Source organism: Cnephaeus nilssonii (genome assembly GCF_951640355.1).
Source record: "Cnephaeus nilssonii genome assembly, chromosome: X".
Taxonomy (NCBI): domain Eukaryota; kingdom Metazoa; phylum Chordata; class Mammalia; order Chiroptera; family Vespertilionidae; genus Cnephaeus; species Cnephaeus nilssonii.
In genome coordinates, this window is record NC_137071.1 from 109,897,956 (window position 1) to 109,917,796 (window position 19,841).

Consider the following 19,841-nt stretch of genomic DNA (forward strand, 5'->3'; position numbering starts at 1 on the left):
AACTGGCTTACATTCTGATGATAGCATAAATAGAATGTGTTCTAAGCCTACCTGAGGCACATGAGAATGTAAATCTGGTGCTGAAGATCCTCCACTGCTACGAGCTATTCACACATCACTCAAACTACTGCTATTCAACTGATGGACTGCAGTATGCAGTGAGGTCAGGTTCAATTTACTGTGAGGGCAAAGAGTAATATTGAGACTGAGTCAAACTACTTGCAGCTATTCAGTCAATGCAGTTCATGTGGAAATAATCTATATGGCTATCTTGCCAGTAATTAATAGGTTTCTCCTTAGACTCTTAAAAAAATCTTCAAATATATGGTGGCCATTTTTCAGTTTACTAGTAAATGTAGCTGCAATAATAATGGACTCAATCATTTTTTTTCAGATCTACTTAGGGTTTTATTTACTTTAAATGATCAAAAGCTATATCTTCACATAATTCAAACCTCCTTAAAGCTTTTCCCACAGTTCTAGTGATACTGGGTGGCCTACTTAAGACAGCCACCACTATAGTGCTATTAAAACTGTTTGTCAAGGGCCCTGGCTGGTGTGCTCCGTTGGTTGAGCATTGGACCATGCACTGAAAGACTGCCAGTCTTTCACATTGATGTTTCTCCCCCCTCTCCCTTCCTCTCTCTCTAAAAATCAATAAAAATATATTTTTTAACTGTTAAGGGACACACTCAAGAGTCTAGACCATAGATCAAATGAACTTGCCTAACACAATAAACATGAATCTTTCACATGTGACTTCAGACAACTATTTTATTTCCTACTTTACATAGGAACCAGTTAATCATGGAATCAGGCCCTGGCAGGGACCCAGATTCTACTTAGTATGGTCTGCTCAGAACTGAGAGGATTTTAGAATCGGTCAGAGTTGGTTGAACAAATCATCTTGACTCTTCTTGCTAGTGAAAAACATTCTTATACCTTCTTCCAATCTTTGAACTTGTCAGCAGGGTATTCCTTCCAGACCAATAAGAAACTTAGGAGTCCAGCATCTCAGAGGACTGAATTAGGAGAATAATTAGCATGTCACAGGAGAATTAGGGAATGGAGAATAAGATGACCCTAGTAGACCTTACCTGCCAGCTCATTTGGCCATTTCTAGATTTGTGTTTAGTGCCTCGGTGAATGAATGGCATTGCTGTACCCTTGTCTTTTACTCTTAGTGCCACTGACCCAACAAATGGGCAATGGACTTTTTCCCCTTTCTTCTACTTGTTGCTTTTAGAATAGAGAAAGCTGTGCATTCCTGATACTACCTTTTTTTACTTCAAAAGCCATGAATTTAGGCATTACAGTGTTAAAACCTCCTGCTTATATAAAAGTAGAGCCCTACTGGCTTAATCATTCATTTATCACATTACCAGCCTGCACTAGGCTTCCATAGTCTTAAGTCTAATCTAACAGAATGGCTCATACTCTGTAATGTCTATATTGGGTGCAAGGGATTACTTTGCAGTATGTTCAGTTCCTGAATTTCAAAATTAGTGCTGATACCTCGTGTATAACACATAAACCTCCTTGCTGAGTCTTTAAATGAATGTAGAAATATATGGCTTAAAGAGGCTCTAACTTTTGATAGTCTCTATAAAAGGAAACAGACAACTCTCAAACACATTTCTATTTTCCCACCTATAGACTTCCTTCTCACTTATGAGTTTGAAGGACCACAGAGCAAGAGGGAAGCATTTTACCTTCAGGACTCAATCCTTTAGTTCTTCAGGTTTGTTTTAAGGATGCTGACAGGGCATTTAGTATTAGTAAAGTAGTGGCTTCTGGGAAGGAACATGGCTTTGGAATTAGATTTTAAAAATAACATTCCTGCCCTAGCTGGTTTGGCTCAGTGGATAGAGCATCGGCATGCGGACTGAAGGGTTCCAGATTTGATTCTGGTCAAGGGCACTTGCCCGGGTTGCGGGCTCGATCCCCAGTGGGGGATGTGCAGGAGGCAGCCAATCAATGATTCTCTCTCATAATTGATGTTTCTCTCTCTCCCTCTCCCTTTCTCTCTGAAATCAATAAAAATATATTTTTAAAAAATAACATTCCTGACACAGCTTAAAGTAAACTGGTGCTCTATTTCATTTTTAGAACTTGAATTTTGTTTAAAAGGGCACTCAGTTTAATTGAGTGGGGGAAATACTAATGCAGAAGCCTAAAATCATAGCAAAAGTGCCATTTTTGTTAACAGCCCTCTCAGCAATAAGGTCATGTGATATAGTGGCTGTTTATGTCTTGTTGCTTCATTAGAAAGTGTCTTTAGCATCAATTCCTTCCCCTCTCTCCCAACTAACACTTCATCCAGGTACTTGTCACATACACAGAATTCTAAAAGTACTGGGGTTCCCAGTAACTACAAATTCAGAGTCCAACTTGACTCCAAAAGCCCTTCACTGATCTGCTTCATGTGACTGTCTTCAATCCATCATTTCTACTTGCCACTTACCCATTCTTTAGCTAAGTTCAACTGCTTCCTGATCTCATACTCCTCTCCAGCCGGAATCCAAGTCTACCCTCTCCTGAAACACTTCCATATGGAAGATACTGAAAATAAAACATTAATCATTCATCACTCTATTGTATTTCCATTTAAATATTGGATGCTAAATCCAATGGATACTTTTTAGTTCTTAAATTTTTTAAAAATATTTTATTGATTTTATTACAGAGAGGAAGAGAGAGGGATAGAGTTAGAAACATCGATGATAGAGAAACATCGATCAGCTGCCTCTTGCACACCCCCTACTGGGGATGTGCCCGCAACCAAGGTACATTCCCTAGACCGGAATTGAACCTGGGACCTTTCAGTCCGCAGGCCGACGCTCTATCCACTGAGCCAAACTGGTTTCGGCTAGTTCTTAAATTTCTTTATCTCTGCTCTATTTAGTGCTAGTGACCCCTTCATCTTTCTTGAAAAATTAGGTCATTTGAAGGTGTAAGAATGAATGAGACAACCAGAGAGATTATATAGATCAAGAAGGAAGACAACGAAACAGAGCACCCTGAGTAATCCCAACATTTCAAAATTTAAAGGAGCAAGAATAGTTTGCTTATGTATATCCCTTAGCAGCAAAGTCCTCAAAAGACTTTTATATTTCAATTTATCTCTTCTCTCTTAAGTCTTCTTCATTTATGCTTTTGCTCCACCCCTTGTTTAAAGGCACTGGTGACCTAACAATACTAAAGCCAGGGGTTAATTCTCAATTCTCTTCCTAATTGACCTAATAGCCATATATGATACAGTTAATTACTCCATACTCATTGATATACTTTCTTCACTTGACTTCCAGGAAAACTATTGGTTTTCCTCTCACCACACTGATTTGTTCTTCACAGTCTCCTTTGCCTATACCCTTCTTTTCTCCCTGTCTTTTTATCATTGGAGAGAGCCCCATGGCTCAGTCCTTGGACCTCTTCTCTAGCTACACTCATACCTTTGATCATCTCATGGCTGCAAAACCATATATATGCCAGTGACCCTAAATTATATGTTTAGCTCAGACCTTGTCTCTGAACCCCAAATTTATATTCAACTGACTACCTGTTATCTCCACTTAGATTTCCAATGACATCTCAACTTAATATGTTCAAAATGAAACTCCTAATCTTCTTTCTCAAACCATTTCCACTAGTATCCTTCTCCATATCAGATACTGGCAGCTCCATCCTTTCAGTGGCTCAGGTTAAAACTTAAAGGTCAACCTTACCTACTTTATTTTCCTCACACACTATATTTAATCTGTTAGAAAACTCTATCAGATCTACCTTCAAATTTATATAGATAAATCTAGAATTCTATCCTCAAGATAACCACTACTATGACCCAGTTTATATATACAGCTATATATTTTTCTGAACTATTGCAATAGCCTCCTAATTGTTTTTCTCTTTCACTCTTGCCCCTCACAGTCTATTCTCAAGAGATTAAGCAGAGTAGTCCTTTTAAAAGTCTGAGTCAGATCATACCCCTCCTCTACTCAAAACCTTTTAATAGCTCCCTATTTTACTCATAATAAAAGCTAATGTCAATTTAATGTATTAGAAGACCCTTTATGATCTTTCCTCCCTCTCTCATAGTATCTGTTTGAATTTGTCTCCTACTACTCTCCTGCCCATCACTCACAGTTACATTTATATTGACCCCCATGCTATTCCATAAACACACCAGGCAATCTTCTGTTACAGGGCCTTTGAACTGGCTCTTCCCTCTTCCTGAAATACTCTTCCCCTAAATAGCTGCATTACTAACTCACTTTCTTCAAGTATTTGTTCAAATGTCTCTTTGTCAGTGACTCTGACAACCTATTTAAAAATGCAACCCTCCCTACCACACTCCCAATCCTACTTACCCTCTCTATTTTTTTTACATAACAGTTATCTTTCAACAAACTATGTAATTTATAGAATGTAAATCCCACAAAGGTAAGTATATTTGTGTTTTTCCACTAATGTATTTCTAGCAGTTAAAAAAGTATCTGACATATAGTAGGTGTTCAATAAATATTTCTAGAGTAATGGATGGTTGGATCGATGGATGGGTGCAAAAGGAGAGGTCAGAGGTCTAGAAAGAAAACCAAGAGAGCCTGGAGTAATTACCCCACATGCTGACAATTTCCAAATCTATATTTTCAGTCCATATTTCCCTTCTGAGCTTCAGACACATATATCCAACTAACCACTAGACTTTTCTAGGTGAATATACATCAAATGTGCAAAAAAACGGTATTATATATTAGTGGACAATCTACCAGGTTAAAATTCAAGAGAATTGTGTCCTACTCCCAGCTCTGTCACCAAATCTTGGGCTTGTCGTATAACCTCCTTGGGTCTAAGTTTCCTTGTCTGTGAAGTGATTAACCTAGATACTTCCAAGGTTTCATCCAGATCTAAAAATATGATTCTTGACTTTAAAACTGTAGCCACCACAATAATTATTCACCTAGGCAAAAACCCCTAAAATGTACTAGGAAAAGCAAGGGGAAATTGGTAGGTAGCACATAGAGCTTTGTACCTTTATTGGAGCAGTCAATATGTTATATACCCTCAAGTGACACAGTCTTGCTTTCATATCTCAGATATCCACCGCTAAATCACCATGAGATCTTGGGTAAGTAACTTAAGCTCTCTGATCTGGACTAGGCAAAATCAGTTCTGGTCTAAAAATGCAATGGGTCAAACTGGAACTGACTCTGCACCAATCTTCTAAAGATAAATGGTGAGTGAGTACCCCATTGTCCTAGAAGCAAAATCACCTGATTTCCAGAAGTCAGAGATATAGCAAAAGAAAGCTTTCTGAAACACAGTTATTCCCCCCCACCCCCCACCCCGCCCGCCTCTGCCAAGGGTGGATTTACTGCATTCTCAATTAGCAGTTTTCATTTGGTGGAATAAGAGGGCAGCACCATCTCTCCAGAAAACTCAATTTTGCCAAGAGTTTTTTACTCCAGCTGATAGATGTTCCGTATGGATAAGGTTACATTTTGAGTCTGCTGTGAAATAACAGTACATGTGGAATAAATAGTGGAATATCACTTTCTATCTGTGTCCCAGCATGTGGGAAAGCACCCAGGAACCAGAAAAGAGCAATTATTTTCATTTTAGTATCTTAAAACAGGCCTACCTCATTCATTTTTTTTCTAGGAATGGGTTTTATAAAAAAAAAAATTGAGGAAGTGGGTAAATTGAGCATTAGTAAAGATTTGCCAGCCTTCTGATTATTTCCAATCAGTTGGGATTACATTAAAATATATCTGACTCCTGCAGATTGTCTAGGGGGCCTTCAATTTGGGGATATCTAATAAAATCTATTCAAAGGTTTGCAGTATGAAAATTCTGGCAAACCAGTTGAGTGATCTGCGATGCTCCTCTGAAAAGCAAGATGCAAGTAGTTTATAGGTCCTCTATGCTGCTTCTTGCCTCAAATATCAGCAGTGACTGATCTTAGTGCTAATTGCCTCACAGCTCCCCAAAGTGGGTGCTTAGTTGTAATTAGAATTGCTAGAAGCTCCTCCTTTTCCATTACCAGAGATTATAGTTCTTTATACTCCCAGCTATCTGGAATCTTTTTACATGGAAGTTTTCTTTTCCATCCAGAGTGTTGATTGGGGTCTTACAAGAGCTTATCACATTACCTGATTAATAGCTTAGCACTTGGAATTTGCTTTTCTATGGAGTTATCATTGCTATGCCCAGACCACTGAATTTCAGTGCTATTACAAAATCAGGGCCAGACAACAAAGTGCTTTGAGCTGTTAATTAAAGAACAAGCACTATCCATTAAGGAAGATAGTATAGCTTGTTGCCTTGCTTGGTGGCATACACCTAAATCTCAGCAAATGCTATCAAAGAGTCTTTCTACATTTACACAATAAAAATAAATAAATTCCCAGCATTCTTGACACTACTCTTAGTAGCCTTTATGCCCATTTACTTAGCAGATAGTCACCACAGAATAATCATAGCATCTAAATAGATGATGACTTCATCAGAATTTTTTATTTTTTTAAATATTTTTTATTGATTTCAGAGAGGAAGGGAGAGGGAGAGAGATAGAAACATCAATGATAAGGGAGAATCATTGATCGACTGCCTCCTGCACGCCCCACACTGGGGATCAAGCCTACAACTTGAGCATGCGCCCTAACCGGAAATTGAATTGTGACCTCCTGGTTCATAGGTCAATGCTCAATCACTGAGTCAACACAGGCTAGGCCATCACAGAATTTTTAAATCCCACCAATGTAGTCAAGGAAAAGAGCCTTTGTATTTGCAGTGTTACATATAACTGCAGCAGTAAACAGATATTCCTTAGGGCCTCTCAACAAATCTAAAGGTAGACCTAACTAAGCAAACTCATCCTATATAATAAAGAGCTAATATGCTATTTAGAACTGACAGTGGAATGACCTTCTGAAACGACCAGTAGGCAGGGGGCAGGGCCGCGAGGGCCGAGCCCCTTGCATGAATTTTGTGCTTCAGGCCTCTAGTATAATATAAAAAGGTGATTATTTGTTTCACAACACGATTCTTTACCATCAAATTCCTTTACACAGTGAATTTCAGAAGGATACTGAAACAGAATTTTATTCTAAAGTCTTTTATTTGAAAACATTGCTCTAACTATATGTATGTTCTTGCAAATTCTTTACCTTTATAGTCAGTGACTGGGTTATGTTCCACGGTCAAAACCATATGTGTCTTCACAGCTGTAGATTCCTCTATCAGTAAGAGTCATTCCTTCCCAAGCCCAGTCTTATCTAAAGATCTAGATAAAGCAAGGAGCTGTGAGTTTAGTAGTCCAGGTCTTAGCTACCACTCTACTCCAGACTTGTGGTAGGGCTTTAGGAAGCCCCAGATTGGTAATTAGGAAACCTGGGTTCTATAATAGTAAATAATAATAACACTATAGTAACTACTATTTATTGGGAACCTATCAAGTAGTAGGCATTGTACCACATGCAATATAGAAGTAGATTATTAATTATTCTACAATACACCTTATAAGGTATCCTTATTTTAGTGATGAAAAATGAGGTCTCAGAGGTTCTCCCGTGGTCATACAGACAGTGGGTAATTAAATTAAGGTTTAAATCCAGGTTTGCCTGCTCCAAGTTCATGCTCCTTATCTTTCTATCTAACTTGATGGCCTTGAGTGAGACACTCCACCTCACTCAGCTAAGATTTTTGCTCTGTAATAAGCGTCTCAACCAAGTCAGTGGTTTTTAATCCTACTACTTATTAGACTTGCCTGAGGAGCTTTAAAAAATAATACGCAGGCTGCGCTACAGGCTAATTGCATCAGATTCATTAGAGTGGGGCTAAGCATCTTTGTGTGTTTCTTTGTTTGACTTCCAGCTTGATTTTCATGTGCTGCCAGAATTGAGAATCACTGGAAGTATGATACCTAGAATTCTTTCCAGTTCTTAAAAACTAAGAAGCATAAGACTCAAGAGATTCTGATCTCATCTTCCCCTTTTGATTAAAACTATAACCTCTCTAGTGTCCATGACTAAGACATTTCAGATTCCTGCTCACTAGGTTATCTTCTTTTTCCCTTTAAATTTCTCATATGGATCAAAAAACCAATACAGTGAGTTCTTAAAATTACTGACATTTTAAAAATTAACAGAAACTTTGTAAGTTCCCTGAATCTCCCCTTTTATTGACTAAACAGAGGGAAAGAAAACATCATGAGAGCCTGATTATTCTGAGCCACACTGATAAGGCAGACAGCAGTAGCAAAATGACAAAGCTAGAGATGCTGATACCCAAGGAAGCTCCAAAATCACCTGCTTGCTAACTTGGATAAAAGCCAGGTGGGGGCCTGGACTTAATACACAAGTGAGACTCATTTATTTTTATATGTGAGCTGTAATCACTAGTTGTTGAGCTCTCCAAATCTTGAGCTGAAAGAATTATTGTTAAGAGCTAAGTGGAGAGAACGGATTACACAAAATAAATCCTTGCATATCCAAAAACAACACTAGAAAAACCTTGACCATCATGCTTTGTATTGGGGACTGTAAACTGTAGGATTTTGCTTGGAAAATGCTTTGAAACATATAAATAGCAATAAGGAGCTGACAAATACAACAGGCTTCATATATAAAAGGAGTGACTAGGAAGCCCATTTTTTTAAAGCAGAGAGAGCATCATCTCATTAAGCAGGTTTATAATGTCTTTCTATAGCCAATTTTATGTCACTTTAATGATTAACCAGGTGGGTTTACTTTTTCTTCTTTCATAGTTTCCTCTAAATGCTGCATGGTTGGCTCTCGACCTCAGCTCTCTCCATCAAGGAATTTGAGGAAGAACTCACTGGTATTAAAAAAAAAAAAAAAAGCTAAAAAACAACAACAACATAAAAGGATCATTTGTACTCTGGCCAACATTGTCAATCAGATCATTCTGAGATCTATAAATATTTTTGTAAATGTTCACCCCATCATTATCAAATTAATCCTAAAACAGTTCTTTCATTAAGGATGAACAGAGAGAATATGGCAACTACAAACTGAATTATACAAACCCTTGTCTCAGGGACCCTGGTTCTGAGAATTCCTGAAACAAAGAGTTTTAACTAAATGTGATTTCCCCCAAAGAACTGTCTTCTTAATAAAAAGTACTGAAATTTGAGAATAGCTGGTTGTCACAACAAAAGTAAAGAACATAATTAAAAAGCTCTGCATGGGACAGACAAACAGGTCTGAGTCTATATCCTGTAGCCATTATGGGCACCAAACCATTGAATAAAATGATTTTCAGGTTCATGCAACCAATATTCTGTGGAGCAGAGATGAGCACTTTGGGGCCACTTGCTTCTGGCACTCTTCAGCAAAAGTCTGGTGGGGACAGTAAGGCTATCTCTGGGATATGATAGGTTTCAAAGAGGTCTATCTCAAGGACACATTTTAATTTCAAATGTTTTTTCACTTACATTTAGATCTTCCACCTCCTGCAACCCGAGAACGACCACCAGGATGCAAAACAGTATTTGTGGGTGGCCTGCCTGAAAATGGGACAGAGCAAATCATCGTGGAAGTGTTTGAACAGTGTGGAGAGATCATTGCTATTCGGAAGAGCAAAAAGAATTTTTGTCACATTCGCTTTGCTGAGGAGTACATGGTGGACAAAGCCCTTTATCTTTCTGGTAGGTATTTAGTCATGAGGATTCTGCCTATCACGGTACAATGCAGAGATTTGTGATCAATGTATTTGCATCTGTGGCAACTAAAGTTTGGACCTAATAGTAACCCCTCTTGCCTTCGGAAAAATAAAATGCATGTTACCATCCAATTTCTTTCTTTAAAGTTTTTTTTTAGTACTTCTCAGTTTTCTATGGGATAACTCTAAACTACTTACTTGTAGTATCTAAAGGCCTTAATTACCTGTTTTACCTCTCAGTGTTATCTCCCAATCTCCTCACACACATGTCCCAACAACACTAAAATGTGCCGTGGTGTTTTATGCCTTTCCTCTGACTAGAATTACCTTTTCCACACACCCCACTCACCCACCATACACACATCTTCACACCCTAAAACTCCAGCTCAAGCATAACCTCTTCTGGAAAGCTTTCTCTAACTTCTCTCCCCACTCTGCCCCAAGCTGGTTTGGGTACCTCTTCCTCAATGATTCCACAGCACCCACTGCTTTCTCCAAACATGACATCTATAACACCATGCTAGAACTGTCTCTTTCTACATCTGTATTCTCAACCAGAGTGTGAACTCCTTGGGGGAAAGGACTTGTCTTATTTAACTTTGAATCCACCACATCTAGCACATAGTCTGGAACAAAAATAGATGCTCATAATTACCTATGGAAGTCAGTTAGTTATTGAATACTTGCTGAGTGCTGGGCAGAATACTAGGTTGCTGAGTATACAGCAAAGACCAAAGCAGGAGAGAGAGAGAGAGAGAGAGAGAGAGAGAGAGAGAGAGAGAGAGAGAGAGAGAGAGAGAGAGAGAGGAGAGAGAATATCAAGAAAAGTAGCATTTTTTTAGAGTATATTTTTCCATTGAGTTTTAGAGAGAGTGGAAGGGAGGGGAGAGACAGAGAGAGAAACATCTATGTGAGAGAGACACATTGATTGGTTGCCTCCCGCACAAGCCCCAACCAGGGCCAGGGATGGAGTCTACAACTGAAGTACATGCCCTTGACCGGAATCGAACTCAGAACCCTTCAGTCCACAGGCCGATGCTCCATCCTCTGAGCCAAACCAACCAGGGCAAGAAAGAAAGGTAGCATTTAGACCAAGACTTTGTCAAAGAGAAAACATTTGGATGTAAGCAATGGGGCATAGATACAGCATGAACAAAGGTACGAAGGTGGCAAGTTTTGGTGAACATTCAAGGAAACAATTAGTAGTGGTTTGTGTATTGAGTAGACATGAATGGAGGACAAAAAACATCAGTTGTTAGCACACTTTGAATGACTTAGTTGGGTCTTTATTCATCGGGTAATAGCAATTGTTGAAAATTTTTGAACAAGGAATATGATTGTTTCTGAAAGATTAATCTGGCAGCTCTGTATAAAAATGAATTATAGGAGAGAAGAGAAAAGAGGAGAGGAGGTCAGTAGATTCCTGTTGCAATAGGCCCGGGAAAATGTAATCAGGGCTTGAAAAAGTAGGACTGGTAACATGGGAAAGAAGAGGAGGAGACAGATGTGGAATACACTGATTAAATTTTCTAGGTGCTATCAAATCTAACTGCTGAAGATTCGACAGCACTTAGCAATGATAAAAGAGCCTCCCACAATAGACTATTTTGATAAGAACTTAAAGGTTTTGAAAAGCCCTGACCAGTTGTGCTCCTGGTGAATTCTTTCAGCATTTGTATCATAAAAGACAACATGCTGCTCAGAAGGCATCCATCTATATGTCATTGAAATCAGCTCTCTGGTAATATTCTCAAAACTGCCAAAGGAAAGGGAATTGCAATCAGTGATGTGAAAACAACTAAATTTTTCCATTTAAATAAAAGTTTACAAGTGCTAGGAATTGGATGGCTGTTCTCCCACATTGTAAAAAGAGGGGAAAAAAAGGAGGTTAAAAAAAGAAAACAAACATCTCTTAGAAAAAGGGGATAGAAATATAGAAATAATAATTTTGTTCTATTTGAGTTTGAACAGCTTTGGGAGTTGGCCCTGTGCACAGGACACCATCATAGCATCACAGTATTTTTTTGTTTGTTTACACAAAGCTTTCCTATCATCCTCTCATTTGATCTTCTTGATGATCCTAGCCAAATAGGTAATATGTGTATAATCATTAATAGCTCCATTTTTCTGATGGCTCAGCTCACCTGATCAAATAAGATGAATGGGTGTGAAAGTGGGTTGTAAACTGTAAAGGGCCCTAACAAAGTTTGTTTATGAAATGTATGTATTCTTCCTCTTTCTAAAAAGAATGTGTGGCATTTTTAGTGTTAATAGATATTATTCTTTATAACAGCTTTATAATAGTTGACATACATTGAACTTAGTATATTTCAAAAATATAATTTGATATCATTGACACATACAGCTGTGAAACCATCATTAGAATCAAAATAATGAATATGTCCACCTCACCCAAAAGCTTTTTTTATTTTTTCTCTCAAAACCTTTCTTTATGCCTCTTTTGTAACCCTGTCCTCCTACGACTTTTGATTTTCCTCCCTAGGCAACCACTGATCCTTTTTATATCTAATTAGTGTGCATTTTCTAGAGTAATTATGTATTATGTATGCTCTTCCTTTCTTTGTATAGATCCATATTTCCATGTGGTATCATTTTCTGGTGCTTGAATTTTCTTTAACCTTTTAAAAAATAATGGATCTACTCCTGGTGAATTCTTTCAGCATTTGTATCAAAAAGAATTTATTCTACCATTCTTTTTGAAAGATATATTCTCTTGGTATAGAATTCTAGGTTGACAGGTTCCCACCTCCTCAAATGTTGCTCCACTATATTCTTGATTGCGTTGTTTCTGATAAGAAATATGATGTTATCCTTATATTTTTGCTTTTCTGTGTATAATGTGTCTTTGGTCTATAGCAGCCTTAAGATGTTCTCTTTATAGCTGGTGTTGAGCAAAATGATGATGATTTACTTTGGTGTAATATCCTTTATGTTTCTTGTGCTTGGAAATTCATTGAAATTCTTAGATCTTTGAGTTTTCATAAAATTTGGAAAGTTTCCTGCCCTTATTTCTTCAAATATTTTTCTGTTCCTTCCCCTTTCTTCATTCAGGGCTCCATTAAGCATATATTAGGTCCCTTGAAGTTGAACCACAGCTCACTAGTACTCTGTTTATTTTCTTCAGTCATTTTTCTCTATATGCTTCATTTTTAATAGATTCTATTGCTATGTCTTCAAGTTTATTAATCTTTTCTTCTGCAATGTCTAATTTGCCATTGGTACTATTCAGTGATTATTTTTTCTTTTCAATTTAGACTTTGTAGTTTAAATCTCTCTAGCAGTTTGGCCTGGCCAGCATGGCTCAGTGGATGAGCATCGACCTATGAACTAAGAGGTCACAGTTCGATTCCCCATCAGGGCACATGCCCGGTTTGTGGGCTCCATCCCCAGTAGGGGCCATGCAGGAGGCAGCCAATCAATGATTCTCTCTCATCATTGATATTTCTATCTCTCTCTTCCTCTCCCTTCTTTTCTGAAATCAATAAAAATATATATTTTTAAAAATCTCTAGCAGTTTGGTTTTGGTTCTTTTTTATGTCTTTTATGTTTCTACTTAATCTGTTAAATATTTCTCTAGCTTCTTAAGCATATGAAATCCAATTATAATAGTTGTTTTTGTGTCCTTATCTATTATTATGTTATCTATATCACTTTTTGGGTCTGTTTTGATTAATTAATTTTTTATATTTATTATTTCCCTGCTTCTTTGCATATTGGGTAATTTATTGAATATCAGACAATGTGAAATTTCACTTATTGGGTGCCAGATAATTTTTATTCCTATAAATATTCTTGAGCTTAGTTCTGGGATGCAGCATGGTTTAGTCTAGGGCTAGTTTTTTATTTTTCACTAATTAAGGCAAAACCCTTCTGATTACTCTGTAAATTATTAATTTTTCTGCTCTGGCTGGTGGGAAAGTGTTATTCCCAACCCTATTTGAAGTCCAGGGATTGCTACCTCTAATGCTCAGGTAGTTTACACACACACACACACACACACACACACACACACACTAATACCCAGTTAAATAATAGTAGAGGACTCTCTTCAGATCTTTAAAGTTCTTTCTCTGTGTGGCTTTCTCCCCCAGTATTCTGCCATACAAACTCTATCTACCATAGTCTCCCTCACTCAGGGAGATCACTGTGTTTTACTTGAGTTCCCCTCTCTGTGCTGAGGCTTGGAATCTCTCTTCAGGCAATAAGCTGGGAAAATCATAGGGATCATTTCATTTGGTTCTTGTCTGTCAATGATCTCTGTCTTCATTGCCCGATGTCCAGTGTCTTAAAAACTATTGTTTTGTATGCTTTGCCCATATTTTTAGTAATTTAAGTCAGGAGTAACTCCGCAAGCTTGTGCTGAGAATGAAATGAGACATATGTGTATGGAAGCAGCTAGCTTAGCTTCGGAAACTTTAAAAGTTAGTAAAAACTTAATATTTTTCATTTTTTGTTAATTGACTTAGCTTGGGAGTACTGCTGGCACAAAAAGTGGAGGTATGAACTTGAATCCTGGTTTTTCTGAATCTTAGTCCTATACCACTATATTACAAGCACACTACCATTTATTTTAAGAATCCCAAAATATGTGTCACCAGGATCATATACCTTTTTATCATATCTATTTTCCACCCCCAAAAAATTGGTTCAGAGTCACCAAATACATCTAGGAAACATTTTTCAGGATTGAAATGCCAAGCTGATGCACTTAAAATTTGTTGAGGACAGATCGAATGTTAAGTGCTCTTACCACAATAAAAATTGTATTTTGTTCTTTAAAAGGTAAATTTTATTAAAATTCTGTGTGGTGATATGACTGACACTCTTGAAGCTATTCAAAGGCACCATACTTTGAGGGCACCTTTTCCATTCTTCCCAGCCCATAGTGCTGTATAAGACTCATTCATTTTTTAAATTGAATAAATTTTATAAGTAACATTGTGTAAGTTTAAGGTGTACAATGTGTTACTTTGATATATTTTATGTGATTGCTGATATAGCAGTATTTATCACATTACATATTTATAGTACAATTTATTGTCTATTTTTGAGACTCGAGTGTTTAATTTAAACCTATATTTGTAGTTTCTAAAATGTTTATCCCCAGACCACTTTCTTGTTACATATATGTACCAATGGAAAAAAAATGCAAAGAGAATCACTGCCATCTCTACAAAAGGAATGGCTCCTTTTCTAACATTCTTTAAAAATATACATTGTACAGTCTTTGCATCTCACCGGCTTAGTTCTCCTCCTCACTGTTCAGCAAGGTCCACCAACTACCTATTATAAACCCTCTCCTTTTTGGATTTCTCCAGGGCTTTGTCAATGGTTTTCTTGTTCTCCCCTTGACACTTGCCCTTTGGTTTATGATTTCAGTCCTACACAGAAGTGGGACCACTCAATGGGGCATCTGTCCTTGTTGTCCCAGCCAATCATTTCTCTTATAGGAGACTTGATTGCACAGACAGTACATGGGTTCATTCAGGTCAATGGGAAGGTCTGCAGGGCCTTGGAGCTCTGCTTTGGCCTTGGAGCATTTCTTCTTCTTAGAGGCCTTTGCTTTCTTCTCCTTGGATGTTTCTGAGGTGATGTCACCATGATCGTGATTATTAAATGCATTCTCCTGATTTGCACTGTTGCACTGTTGCTGAGACCTCTTATTATTGGGCTTTTCTGCCTGTGTGATTGTCTCATTCTTGTACTTAACATGGCTGGTTTGCCACTGTGGCCAGTGGTATCATTGACCTCTTGGCGCATCTCAAAGAATTCCATGTAATTTTCCACCTGTCTGGTCCGGTTCTCCACCAGCTCCATCATCTGACTCACAATCTGGATCTTCTGGTTGCCCAGCTCCTGACTCCAGATCAGGGTTTTTGAATGCAGTATAGCACTCTCCTCTTCTGTTTAAACTTCTCATAATACTCATCTAGTTCCTTCAGGATTTGCTTCCCCCATTGCTCATGACTGGCCTGTCATGCAGGTCCCTAGGGCCAGGGTGGGAGGCATGAGCTGCATCCTCATTAGAGCTAGCAGCATAGCTAACAAGCCCCAGGCACCCTATTAATTGTCTATGTTCATTATACTCTGCATTATATCTCTATGGCTTGTTTACTACTTGTTACAAATTTGTACCCTGAAACACCATCACTCTTACCCCTCCTTGTCTGTATTTTTGAGACTCACTTGAGTGTTTAATTTAAACCTACCCCATGGTAACCATCATTTTACTCTCTTTTTTCACAGATTTAACTTGTTTAGATTCTATATATAAATAATAACATTACAGTACTTGTCTTTGTCTGTTTGACTGATATCACTTAGCATAATGTGCTCAAGGTCCATCCATGTTGTTGCAAATGGAAGTATATCTTCTCTTCTCATGGCTAAAAAATATTCCATATGTAAAACTACCACATCTTTTCTTATCTATTCATCCACTGATGGGCATTTGGGTTGTTTCCGTATCTTGACTATTGTGAATAATGCTGTGATAAACATGGGAGTGCATGTTTCTCATCAAAATCCTGTTGGGTATGTACCCAGAAGTGGAATTGCTGGATAGTATGATAGATCTATTTTTAATTTTTGGAGAAACCTCCATATTGTTTTCCATGGTGGTTGTACAAATTTACATCCCTACCAACAATGTATAAAAGCTCCGTTTTCTCCATATCCTTGCCAGCACTTGTCTTGTTGATTATAGCAATTCTGACATGTGTGAGGTGACATCTCATTGTGGTTCTGATTTGCATTTCCCTCATGATTAGGGACGTTGAGCATCTTTTCATGTTTCTGTTGGCCATTTGATGCCCTCTTTGGGGAATTGCCTATTTAGTTCTATTTTCTAATGGGATATTTTCTTGTTATTGAATTGATTGAGTTCTTTATATATTTTGGATATTAACCCCTTATTAGATGTATGGTTAGCAAAATTTTTCTCCCCTTCTGTAAGTTATCTTTTTTTTATTATTATTGTTTCTTCTGAGTGTGATGTATTCCTGTTTTTGTTATTTGTGCTTTTGGCATCATAAGACTCATTCTTGATACCATTACCCACACAGCCTCTCTCTGCCAGAGGTAAGATTGTAGATGGAGGAATGGATATCCTACAAACAAGACTGACCTAACCCATAGAATAGTAAACTGTTATCAGAGATGAGACTATAATCCAAGTCTTTTGATAGTTCACCTTGCTAATAGTGGGGAGAGAATTTGGGATCATATAGTCACTTTAAACTGTTGCAACCGCATCTGAAGCATTAAACTTGGAAAGGTACCTACAGTTGCTCATTCATTGGGCTGCTCTTGTATTCCTCTGTCTTCCTCTTGTGCATTTAGGTTACCGCATTCGCCTGGGCTCTAGCACTGACAAGAAGGACACAGGCCGCCTCCACGTTGATTTTGCACAAGCTCGAGATGACCTGTATGAGTGGGAATGCAAACAGCGTATGCTAGCAAGGGAGGAGCGCCACCGTAGAAGGATGGAAGAAGAACGATTGCGCCCACCATCCCCACCCCCAGTGGTCCACTATTCAGATCATGAATGCAGCATTGTTGCTGAAAAACTAAAAGGTATAGAAAGCATTTAAGCTTTGTGAGTAAAATAACTCTTTCCTCTGGGGAAAATTAATGAAAATATTTGTAGTTTTTGCAGTTATCCTTTGAATTTTCCACTAATAAATTCTAGACATTTCTTGTATTTGAACCTTACAGATAGAGAGTTGTATGTAGTAATTCAAGAGCCAGAAAATCTGTTCGTCCTACCTGTGTCTTCATTCCTTCACTGTCTCAAGGGATGGTGCTTTTCTCTCAACACATCTGGTTTCTAGAAAGAAACAAGTTTCCCCCCCTCTCCACATCAGAGAATTTTAGCCGTAATCCATGACTTGGGATATGTAAGCACCCTCCCTTTCATCACTGATAACAAGTTAGTTTGAGTTCTAAATCAGAATAAATTAGAATGATGGAACTTGATGTGACCCTGGAAAACTCTGGTAAAAATCCCCATTTTACAGGTAAGAAAATGGAGGCCCCAAGAGTAGTCATAGTGTACATTTTCCTTAGATGACTCAAAGACTTAGCTACCACCAACTAAAGAGGACTTGTTTCATCACTTAAAATGCTCAACTTATTTCACACAGTGTCCATGAAATTTCTAGACATTGCTAAATGAGACTGCTTCTCTTTTAATTTTGATTCCTGTTTCTCTTGCTTGACCCTCTGAAGCATTTTGCTTATTTAACATTAATTGCCTGCCTACTCTCCTGTGTTAGTAGCTCAAGTTCAGTCTTTTCATTCTTGAGTATGGTTGATTTTATCAGATAAATGCTGGTGTCCCATTGATCTTATTGATGACACCAAACCAGGTTTAAAGGTATGAATTTCCCCTGTCTCCTGTGCTCTAGGCTCAGCAAGGTGCTGCTAATTCTAATTTCAATAGGTCTCATTTACCAAACTTGTTTGCACCAGATAACCTAAGGCAGCAATTTCAACTGGTGTGCCACAAAAGGCATGCTGGTGTGCTGCAAGAATACCTATTTACTCAGAGGCACTGACGTCTTTTCACTTAGATTGTCAAATAAAAAAATGACAACCAACACAACAATAGCCATCCAGGGTAAATGAATCAAAATTATACCTTTTTTGTCAGATTGGCAAAAAATATATTTTTTGGTATGCTGCAGGATTTTAGTAATTAGTTTATGTGTGTGATGACATGAAAAAGGTCGAAAATTGCTGACCTAAGGGATTCACACATTTAAGAAACCCTTTGCATTGATTTTGTCTTTCTGTAAAAGAAAAGCAGAAAACATAGTATAGAACAGAGACACAGAAATAATGCTACATTTTTTAAAAACTGGAAAAGATGAAATTATTGGCAAAATGCCAGTTCAAGAATGACCTGTTCACATGACACCAAATGGGTCAATTTGATTTCTTTTAAATGAATTTGCTCATCATGTGGACTTCAAGCATAAGGTGAGCATTAACATAAAGATTATATGCAAGTACTGAAATGAAAAGCTGCTATACAGGGCAGGCTGGCCTCTCATTATATGTCTACACTAAAAAAAGTCAAGAAGCAAGAGATTCAAATTGCAGTGAGAGATATTTCCACTGTACATAAGGGTTTCTGGCCAAAGAGGGATATGGAGCCCTAGAACGGTCTTTCAATGGTATGCTAATGGACTCAACCTCTCAGGAGTTTTTAACAGCAGAATGTGTAAGTGGCTAGATCGGGAAGCTGTACCAGAAGCTTTGGAAGAGCTCTGCTACTATTTTAACATTAGAGAATAACTCCTAACTAGTTGCAGAAATATACTTGGAGGTTTCCTCAGGCAAGTGAAATAGGAGGTGAAGAAATGTAGAAACAGAATGAATTACATCAAAATAGATTGTGACTTGGACTGAGTGGAAGGCATATGGTTGTGGAATGAATGCAAGAGTGATGTTATAAAAGGTCAAAGATGTGTTTATTCCTAAAGAATTACCCATTTAACTCCACCCTAAGGCTCCTTCCTATACTATAACTCCAGATCAAGGAAAAAGTAGCTATCAAATTCAAGTTAGACTCAAATTTACTTTTCCTTATTAAAAAATAAGATTGTAGAATTCTGAAGTTCTCTCACTGCTAATTCATACATTACACATATGCATACATATACACCATCAGATATTAAGAAATTTGCAATATGTGAAAACTACATCAGTAAAGAAAACTTTTTAAAGGAAAGAATATACTGAACTAACAAGCAAGATAGAGACAGACTCATAGAGAACAGGCTGACAGTTGTCAGAGGGGTGGGGGATTGAAAAAGAAAAAAGAGAGAGAAAGAACTCGCAGATATGGATAACAGTGTGGTGATTGAGGGGGTCGTGGAGGTGGAAAATGGTATAGGGGGATAAATGGTGATGGAGAAAAATTCAAAAAAGAGAATAAACAATTGCCTTTCTGAAAATTCTTCATTGACTACAACCAATCTATTTTATGAGTCTTGGGTTCTTTCAGTCTGTCTGCCTGCCTGCTACCTGTGTGTACATGTATATGCATGTATGGCTCCTCATCCTCAGCAATTCATTTAAGAACCACTTCCAAAACACATGGTGGCCTCATTGCTGGCATGTTTGGAAAATAG

At 37.8% G+C, this 19,841-nt stretch overlaps 1 protein-coding gene and 1 pseudogene across 10 annotated transcripts in view; one reads left to right on the top strand and one right to left on the bottom strand.

Moving 5' to 3' along the window:
- Nucleotides 1-19,841, top strand: part of ENOX2 (ecto-NOX disulfide-thiol exchanger 2) — a 325,393-nt gene that overhangs the window by 248,672 nt on the left and 56,880 nt on the right. For all 9 annotated transcript variants that reach the window (XM_079765264.1, XM_079765262.1, XM_079765266.1 and 6 more), the window contains 2 exons: nucleotides 9,461-9,667; nucleotides 17,044-17,277. In XM_079765264.1, the coding sequence (XP_079621390.1) occupies nucleotides 9,461-9,667; nucleotides 17,044-17,277 (441 nt within the window). The remainder of the gene's footprint in view (nucleotides 1-9,460; nucleotides 9,668-17,043; nucleotides 17,278-19,841) is intronic.
- On the bottom strand, nucleotides 14,982-15,826 carry LOC307096397 (inhibitor of growth protein 1-like; annotated as a pseudogene). The gene has a single exon. The product of its transcript is annotated as an inhibitor of growth protein 1-like (transcript).